Source organism: Rhinopithecus bieti, unplaced genomic scaffold (assembly GCF_001698545.2).
Source record: "Rhinopithecus bieti isolate Rb0 unplaced genomic scaffold, ASM169854v2 scaffold_35538, whole genome shotgun sequence".
Classification (NCBI taxonomy): Eukaryota; Metazoa; Chordata; class Mammalia; order Primates; family Cercopithecidae; genus Rhinopithecus; species Rhinopithecus bieti.
The window spans coordinates 451,268-461,569 of NW_016815913.1; the positions used below are offsets into that span (position 1 = coordinate 451,268).

At 41.1% G+C, this 10,302-nt stretch overlaps 1 protein-coding gene across 4 annotated transcripts in view; it reads right to left on the bottom strand.

The window, feature by feature from the left end:
- Window positions 1-10,302, bottom strand: part of DCLK1 (doublecortin like kinase 1) — a 366,905-nt gene that overhangs the window by 66,126 nt on the left and 290,477 nt on the right. For all 4 annotated transcript variants that reach the window (XM_017854149.1, XM_017854150.1, XM_017854151.1 and 1 more), the window contains 2 exons: window positions 5,746-5,830; window positions 2,671-2,779 (listed from right to left, as the gene is read on the bottom strand). In XM_017854149.1, the coding sequence (XP_017709638.1) occupies window positions 2,671-2,779; window positions 5,746-5,830 (194 nt within the window). The remainder of the gene's footprint in view (window positions 1-2,670; window positions 2,780-5,745; window positions 5,831-10,302) is intronic.

Sequence of the window (10,302 nt, forward strand, 5' to 3'; positions counted from 1 at the left end):
GTCATTAGTGCTTTCCTGCTTTTTGAGTTTGCTATGGGGCCTCAAAACGCTCCACAAAACAGCTTCAAAGTAGAGCATGTCTCTTCCAGCTGGAGTCACAGTCCACTAACTTCCTTTAGCATGTCCCGGATGCCCCAGAGACCACTCATGAAATTACTCCTGGAACATGGGCAGAAATCTAAATGGACTTAGCTGCCAAAGACTATGCTGGAACAGGACCACAGAAAGACATCGTTACTGTGTCCATTGTTGTAGATAAATCTTGCCTGTGACAGGATATGATTAGCAGAGGAGGGGCATAGTCACCCTTGGTAATACATATTCATCCTTCCAAACACAGCAGAATGTACCCACAAGCAATGTGTGCCATTCACAACATTCTTAGCTCGCTTTTTATTTTCTTGGACCTCTGGAAAATATTAGAAGAATGTTTTGTGATACCTCTGGGGAGAGAGGGCACATGCCATATGTCCTCGTTCAGCGGGAGCTGAATACTAACTTCATGGAGCAATCTGGTGTTTAGGTTCTGAAGTTTCATACAGTGAGACCCAAGATAGGAACTCATGCAAAATGAACGCAATCCAAGTGAGAAAGAAACAAATTGATTCTGGGTGGAGAAATGGGAAATTTCTATTGTGAGAAGACCAGCCCTGTTGGACTAAGACACCAGCCCGATCCGAGGACTAGCTAGGAGAAACAGCACATGCCACCATGTCAGACTTAACAGATGACGGATGCTGGCAAATCACCAGACACCCCACAGCTCAGGGGCATGGCAGTCTGCTAGAAATGGGGTTTTCTGCTACAGTGGAAATAAAGCCAAAAAGAGCTAGATTTACTATCAGTAAAAGCATCAATGAAATATAAAATTATAGAAGCACACATGCATTTGCATGCACGCTTCTATCCATTACCATAGGAATGGCTTTCCCTAATTAATTTAGTCTTATTTGTACAGGGCCAAAGGGAAAGTACGTGATTTTGGCTCAGCTAAGCCAGAGTCTTATGGGAGACTCCTTACTAGAGGCAGTGGAGTAGTGGTTAAAAGTGTGGGTTTTGGAGCTGGGCTCGGACCTATGTCTTGCTAAGTACTTCTTAGCTGACTGACCTTGGGCACTTAATGTGTCTGTGCTTTCTATCTACAACATGGAGACAACAACACTGATATTATGAAAGTATCATGTTAATTAAATAAAATGTCACAAATTAAGGGCTTTGTAGATAGTTTATGTTCAGCAAAGCGTAGGTTGCTCCTGCTTTGGGAGGTGTGAGGCCCAGGGATGCAATGGACATTTTTCATGCTTAGCACAAATATGCCAAATGGCCAAGCTTTGTGGAGTGGTGGGGGAATGAGAGGGAGAGAGGAGAACCGTGGCTTGGCAGCATGGACTCAGGGATTTTTCAAGCTCCCTATGACTCGTGCCCCTCCTGGATACACAGTGACTGCTCAGCTGGGTCTCTGTCACTGTTGGGAATATCCCAGCCTTGCTGACATGTTGGAGTAGAACAAGGTTTGAGATCCAGTGCACAAAGGTCGATAAGGAGGGCTCTGCTACCTGAGCTGGGGAAGCATCTTCCAAAGAGCCGCAAGGGGTGCCGGGAGCACACAAGTGGCTATTGGCCAAATGAAGAACCCTCATGAGATGTGGGGCTCTGTAGAGACTGCCAGCTTTAATATGGCAGGAACCTGTGCTTCTGAATCAAAGCCCATAGTGGAGGCAAGGTCTAGATCTTCCAGGCCAAAGCCTTCTCGTCTGTCTTCTCTCCTCAGTCATCCTCTCTGAGTGGAGCTTAGGAGCATGATTCTCAGAGGATTAAGAATGGGCAGGGTGTCCAGCCCCACTGCGGGCAGAGAAAGGTGACAAGGAAGTGTGTACACCCCAGGCCAGCCCCCAGAAAGCCAGAGGACACAGTCCCTCAAGGAAAGTGGCTAGTTCCCCCGACTTTTCAATATTCTGCCCACCAGCCCTGAGGAGAAGCTGCTGGCTGACCAGGTTCCCCAAAGCAAGCAGCTGCCCGGGAAAAGAAACCCAAACGTGACACCGAGTAGAGGGCTTGAGGCCACCGTAGCTGGGTTGTAACTTTATCGGTTGTCACTTCTTCGTCTAGTAGCCACCAGCTAACGTCCTCGATTAGATATCTAGAACCTCAGGATAAACCCTTCCCTTTGGCCCACAGAGTACCGGGTTCATTCATTTTAACACGTCTTAATGCATTAAATACCACTTCTGTTGGGGTCAGCACCTATGCATTTTAAAGCTTTTCAAAATGATTGTTGATGCATTTCGTCTTCTGCTAGTATGCATTACAGACACAAATTCTCACAAGAACTTTCTGACCTCTACAAAATATGTCACAAAGTGTGTGAGAAAAACTATTCAATATGGTTTTTAACAACAATAAAAAGGCTTACCTGAAAAGCTGGCAACGTTTCTCTGAGTACATTTTAAAAAATCAAAGTCTTTAATTTATAGATTGTCCCCAGGTATCACTACATTTTTCAAATCTGTTGCTAGATGGGTCTTTCTTTGGCAAAAAATTCTTTTGCATGTGGGGTTGAGACACTAACTTATTCCATATGTACCACAGACTGGAAATAGAGACGCAATCTTGGAAAACATAATGCCAAATGTAACCCTTAAGGTTTGATGCAAATGATGTTCTTCTCACCTTTCTACACATTCCTTGACAACAGCAAAATTTCCATCTCCTATTGTTCTTCCGACTTTATATCGTTCTGTTATTGTAGCTGGAATTTGGAAGCCCTCCTCCGACACTTCTGAAAGAATCATTAATACTTTTTTATTGGTAGAAAAGGGAACACAGATGTTGCACAAGGAAACATTTAAAAGTATCATCTAATTGACTGGAACGGATTCAGAATCAATATGTCATTCTCTGTACAGTGAGGCAACTGCCTCCTTCCCTTGCTGACATTGTATATACTCAACAGATTTTACTAAGACAAATGATAAAATAAAAAGAAACGTAAGGGGTCCACTCCCACCTATATAAGAGAAACTTGGGTTTTCTGATGCTGTGGGGATTCTCAGGAGGAAGCTCTGCTCCTTTTACTTCATGCCAATTTGATCAATAGTGTTTACTGAATACCCACTGTGTACAGAAAAATAGCATTCCCATGTATGGCGCAGGCGGCAACTGCAGTTCGCAAGGGTCTCTGGGCTGCTTGACATTGTACAAGCATGAAAATTGCCTGCTGTTTGGACAGTTAGTTTTACTACATCCTGAAATGGAAATCTCCGTAAAATTCCTTATGAACTAAGCCCTGATGCCCACCCGTCCTCGGTATCAATGAGTAGACTTTAGACAAATGTTCTCACCAGCAACCTGCATAGCAGATGTTGAGTTAAAATTACAATATCTATTATGTCTGTGAATGGAACAGTGTTGTAGTTTCAATTATGTTAGTGCCACTAACACAACACATTTTCCCCCTGAAAATGCGTTTTGAAATATTTTGCAAATGCCTAATAATGCTTTAAATATCTAAGGCCATAAAACTAAATAAGCCACAGTTAGGTCACGTAAATATACTGAATAACCTTTAACATCTTAAGGGTGTAAAAAGCCTTTTATAGCTGGACTCTAAAATGTACATGCTTTAAAGTGATAAATCCCAGCTCTCCCTCAGGCAACCTGAATGCAAAATGTGATGGAACCCTGGTGTGTTTTCTTAATGTACTCCTCTTCCGACCTTTCATCGTATAAACTGAGACTAAACATCTCTCCTCAAAATAAAACTTTAGGGGGTGAATGGGCTTTCTTAGTAGTTTTTGTATTCACACTTGCTCTGTGTTGTTGGAGACTCATAATCAAATAGAGACTGATAATCATTAGATATCTGCATGAGGGCCTTTCTTCTTGATTTATAATGACACACGGTTGGCATCAATCTGAATTCTAGAGTGGATGAAATTTCTAGAAAGTATTGAACAAATGTAGGACATTTGCTGCTGCTACTTTTGTCCTTGGCGTTGGTACAGTCTCTTCACCCCTTTACAGGTGACATTTCCCTCTTACCGTGCTATAAGCCATCTAGGTGGTCTCTAGAATAAAGTGAGGGCTGGAGCCAATCCCCCTAACCCCATCTCACCCCTCTAAAGAAGCCACAATTTTGCCTCTGTTCGAAGGACTCAGCCAGGGAAGTTTTGTCTACTGCAAAGCACCCAGATTTACAAAACAACTCCCAGATGACACAATCTTAAGGCTCTTTACTATGTGGCTAAGAAAGGAACCCTCCTTGGCTGTTGGGTACAAGTGTGACCCTGCAGGTGGGAAATGGAAGAAGGTACTTCCATCCTGCCTTTTGGTGGGAGCATTCACTGAGTTGAGACACCCATTGAAAGCACATGGCTTGGGATTTTTTCCCCTGACTATTCATAAAAGGTATCTTTTCTCACTTTTGGTTAAGAAGGCCCAGCCAGGCCAGGTGCAGTGGCTCATGCCTGTAATCCCGGCACTTTGGGAGGCCAAGGCAGGTGGAACAATTGAGACCAGGAGTTTGAGACCAGCCTGGCCAAGCTGGCAAAATCTCATTTCTACTAAAAATACAAAAATTAGCCAGGCATGGTGGCATATGCCTGTAATCCCAGCTACTCAGGAGGCTGAGGCGGGAGAATTGCTTGAACCTGGGAGGTGGAGGTTGCAGTGAGCTGAGATAGAGCCATTGCACTCTAGCCTGAGAGACAGACTGAGACTCCAAAAAAAAAAAAAAAAAAAAAAAAACCTTAGCCAAAGGTTTAAATCAAGAACCATTTCATTTCATTTAAAAAATACAAAACACATTGAACAAAAGAGATGTCTAGGTGGCTGGTTTTCATATTTCTGGAAGTACAAAAAATTCTGATGTTGCATTGCAGTCAGAAAATAAATTACACAGTAAATCACGTATTTCACTTAATACAACAAAAGCACTTCCCAAAGGGTACTTTTTGGGAAAAAAAAAAAAATTTAAATCATATCATTTAACACAAATAAGAGAAGCAGATTCCTTAACAGTGGCTTGGTGGTATCACTTTTATCTTTTCCAAATATTTCCCTGTAGTTGATTTGAACCTGGTAATAGCCTTCAGGAAGGAAATAGGTGTGATTCACAATCTCCATTTCATAGGAGAGGAAGTAAGATGCAGGGAGTTGAAGATGCTTGTCCAAAACAATCCAGTGAGTTAGTGAAAAAATCATTTCTGGAATCCTGATCATTTGACCACATCACAGAGACATTCTGCAGTGAATTAGCTCAAGGATATTTTTGCAATTTCCACCAATTCTTTTGTAAAACCATATTTTCATGTATTGAGTTCACTTAATTTAGGGTACATCTGTGAGACTACAACAGTCAAAAGAATAAATTGTCTTTAAATTTGAATGGCCTTTGTTCACTTAAAGTAACACTAAAAGTGAACAGGATTTGGGAAAACAAAAACAGCCATGATCCCAGTGATCCCCTTTTATTTCCAAAGCAGGCAATAGCTGGCCTTCTTAGTATACATATGCCCTCAGAGGATGGGAAATGTCTCCAAAATGGGCCAACTTCCCCTTCCCATTCTCACAGAGCAGATACCAATCCCTGGTGGGCACCATATTCAACCCTATCCCCTTGTGATTGACCCTCAGGAGCTGCTCAGCCTTGTCCACGTCATTCTGCTTGAGAAGCTACAGTTTCTTGGAGTAAATTTAGCCAACCCATCCTCTGCCTCCTCAGATACCAAGTCCCAAGCTCATCACCTTCTCCAGGGCCGTCATTCTCATCCATCGAGCTGCAGACTTTGGTGGATGCAAGTGAAGTAGAGGAGCCGCCATGCTGAGAGCTCTGTAGGGGAACAGAAACCGGTAATTCAAAAACTGGGTCAGAATGCCTGAGTTTCCAGGGGCCGTGCCCAGCTCGGAATCTCAGGAGAAACCTTTGCCCATGCTAGGGAGGATTTGATCTTAACACTTGGAAAAAGACGTCTTCAGCATATTCAACTGGGGCCACATCTCCCTCTCTCCCTATTAACCAATAATAGACTGTGATAACAGGATCAAGCTGGTTATTGTGAACTTGAATGTTCCATGACTTCTTATTCCTTTTGCTCAAAACCAGGGTCCTTCAGCTCACTCTTTGGGTTTGGAAGAGTTCAAGCATCTCACCTGACTCTTCCACAGTCTCTCGGCAAATGGCCATCAAATGTGGTACCATTCTGATCCCATTCACTATTTTTTCTATTTTTCCAATAGAAAACATTTCTCTTCAGTTTGTTTTATAAAATATCCTAAAAAAAAAAATTAAATGCTCCACCTTACCACAACTTTAGGAGAAAGGTTAAGGAGTGGCGTTGTCATTTCTATTTTGAGATCAAAACATAAGCACTGAGTAGGTTATTGGTTTGTTAAATGTTACATAATAAGTCTGAAGTAAAGACAAGAATAAAAGCCTAGGCCTTATAGTTCTGTTTGATTTTGACCCAAGACCCATGAAAGCAAACTGGGTAACAACTGTATGAGAGAGCTCAGAGGACAAAACAGTACCAAATATTTAATATTATGACTGGCTATGGGACAGTACTTTAACAATGAATGTTTCCATCTCTGCATCTATTTCCTGAGAAAACAATTTGCACATTTCAATGCTATTTCTAAATAGTGAACACAGCTTGTCCTAAAAGATCTTCCTTCTGTTTCCCTGGGTTTATCCACTTGGTTGGCCTGATGGGAGCAGGAGGCGGTGAGGGGGCGGGTGGCATTGGCTCATGGTGCCGGCTGTCTGTGGAGCAGAGAGAAGGGAAAGAGCATCTGTAGTTGAATTAATAATGAAGAGGTGGCAAGAAGCAAAGCTGACCTGTTTTTCCTCTGCTTACCTGTTTCCCTTCAACCTCCTCCCCAACCCATTCAGCCTTAAAGTATGTACAAAGTAGGAGGAAAGACAGGTTTGACGTAATTTCATTATGGTCTATAGTATCCTGCATGGGAGATTCAAAGATTTTAGTTTTCATTAAAAAGGTTAATATAGTTGGGGAAATGCTGCCTAAGTCACTGCAGAGCCATCTAAGTCAAACATCACAGAACTTTTTCCTGGGTGTGACTTAGATAAGCATGTCCCATTGGTCAAGTTCATCAAAGCTCACAGTTGACACCATTGGGATGAAAGTTAATGTAATAGCAATAGCACATCTGCTTTCCTAAAGAACAGGCTAAAAGTTTAGAGATGACTCTCGTATACCCCTGGATACCACACAGTTTGTGTAATGTGCCCATTGTTTCCAATATTATGAAAATCCCCCCTCAGCAAGCCTGGTGACTTGAGCTGTTTTTCTATCTTTTGTAACCAGCAGCACACATTTGTCATGTCAGGCTAGAAAAACGGATTAAGAGTGTCACCTTGACACAGAGTTTTTCTTAGTGTGACACTATGTGCCCATAATCCACTCTGTTGAAGGGACTATAAATGTGGGAGCTTCTAAGTCATGCTTTGCTGACTTTTATGGGTGAACGTCTTTTTGTGAAAACCTAGTATTTATAATATTGCGGTATGAGGCTGAGACAAGGCAGATTTATTATGTCAATAACCCAAGAAAATAAACATAACCACATTTGAGGGGAAGGTGTGTGTTTTCCAGAACAGTGAGATCCTTCATCCTCTGGGTCATTGTTTTTGCTGCAGACATAATGGCATTCTAAACAGAGAAACACTAAGTAAATGTCTACAATGTAGACCTTCCCTTCTGGGCTTTCTGGTCCTTGAATTTCTTCCAGCAGCAGCACAAATGGTACTTCATAATGGAGACACATGGTGTGGTTTAGGCTGGCAGGTGCCGCCTTGTCACGTGGTGTTTTAAATTTAGAATACAAAGACACATTCTTTCACCAAATTAATAGACCAGTAGCATGTTTCCTAGCAAAGATGTTCACAATTTAGACACTCAATTCCAAAAGCTTGTTCTTTCAGTAAGAACATCAGGTACTCGATACAGAGCTCTGACCCATAGTACATGAAAACATCTTTTAAATTGTAACATTCTATAAACTTGTGGGCTATCATTCACTCAATGCTTTATCAACTAATGAATTGGATTTAACAGTGCCACCAAATGGTAGATCCCTGAATGCTTGTCACAATGCCAGCTGGGTTTTCTCTGCTTTCTGAACAAAAACCTCTCAAGGATTTTAGGCTCTGGTAGAAAAAAAAAAAAAAGGAAAAAAAAGTAGGGTTAACACAAGTTGCTTATGTTTGTAACTGCTTGTTTTCAACGTTATGATTGTATTTTTGTGTTTCTGAAAATGTATCCCGAGTCATTTCAAATTTTCTGCTGCTTGAGAGTAACAGATGATGGGCAGTTAAGAGAAAAATGTACTTACGGACATACAGAGTTCTCTGAAAATGTAAAGCTTTCATTTTATTTTATGCTCAAAGAGAGTAAAATCAATGTATTAAACTTCTAATAGTGTTATCTCTTTTTTCCCAAAGAAGTAAGATAGTTAATACTAAATACTTTTCCAAGATAGTGACCATTCATTGATTCCAAGAGTTTGGGGGACTGGGATGGACCTTAAATATTACCTATTCTGCCCCATTTCCACCCAGAGACCAAATGCCCCCTACAGAAACCCTAGTGGGTGGTCAGATGGCCTCTGTCCAAATACTTCTAGTACTGAACATACTATTTCCTGAGGCAACCCTTCATCTTTAATAGGAGGCAAAATAAAGGAAGTTCTTCTGTAAGTTATGATGAAATTATGTCCTTCTACATTTTCCATTTATTGGTCTTATCTCTGATTTCCAGAGTTGCCCAGTACAGGTCTAATCCACTTTTCACATGACAGTGCTTTCAGGTGTTTAATAGCTACTGGTCTCCATCTGTGTCTTCCCAGCATTTTGGGAGGCTGGGGCAGGAGCCTCGCTTGAGTCCACAAGTTCAAGACCACCCTGGGCCACACAGTGAAATCCTGTCTCTACCAAAAAAAAACCGTGGTGCTTAAAAGTGAATGCAATATTCTGGGTGTGCTCTGACTAGCACAAAGCAGAGAAGGATAGAGTTTTCTTTCTCGTGAATAGAACATTAATTAACTTCAAGATCTTATTGGCTTATGTGGATGAGGCCATAGCATTTCACCTTTACAATGAGCCCACAGCTATGTCAGGTCTCCCTGGTGTGTGTTTGAAAGGTTGTCTTGGACCAAGTCCAGGACTTCACATTTCCCCACATTAAATGTCATCTTTATTACATTAATATCCTCCCAGCCTGTTATCTTTTAGATTCTGATCTGGTCTCCTAATGTTTTTGCTCTGTCTCCCAGTTGAAGCCATTCCAGTAATCAGCATGGCTCTTTGGGTAATCCACCAATTATTTACTAATCCACCTAAATATACTAACTTAGACCCTGCTGGAACCTTTCTATTGTTATCCGTAAGTCCAACGGAAGGATTTCGAACATAGTAAAGGCAAAATGTGTAAGTGCTTGCTCTTTAGAATTAACTTACTGAGATTAACCAGCCTTTCTTTACAACCAACAGAAGCTGAAAAGCCCACCTATATTTTTTCGTTGCTTGTAAATGAAATAAATTTACCTTTTTGGTTTTTCCGAGCAGATAAATCATTTTATAGTCCACATGCCAACAAGATTTTATGTTTGCTTCAATTTGCTAATTCCAAGGCATCTGGGTGTACAGTACAAAATGTACAGTTATTTCAGAATTTAGGGCAATTAGCTGCTCTGAGAAATGTTGTGACATTTGAAATGTCATCACCCCCTCCCCCCCAAGCAGATTTAATGGGAACCATTTGGAAAGGTTGCTGGCACCTGGATGCTTTTATGGCACACCTTCATAAAAGCACTGCCCTAAGTAAGAACACATCCTAAGTGTAGCTATTGAGCTTGGGATCATATAACAGATGGAGAACATATCACACTTTTTGAAGTAAGCGAGAAAGCTGACATGACAACTCTAACCACATTTTATCAAGATGTATCTGATGACGATGTAGTGGAAAACAGTTCACTTTAAATGGTGTGAGTTACTCTTGCCATTTGTATTAATGTTGTCACTCAGCTGGGGTCCACGCTGCATGAAGATTTTGAAAATATCTGAGAGAATTGATCTAATCAAGGTAGAAAAATCTCACCACACTTAAGCTTTGGCCGGATAATTGCACCATTTCCACTTCACATTTTATCTTGGCATACAATTATTACCTTATTGAGTTGATACTGATTTGAAAAATGGTTAAAAATAATTTAGAAACCAAGTAATCACTGGCATATGATTTCTGAATCAATCTTTTTTTTTTTTTTTTTTTTTTTTTT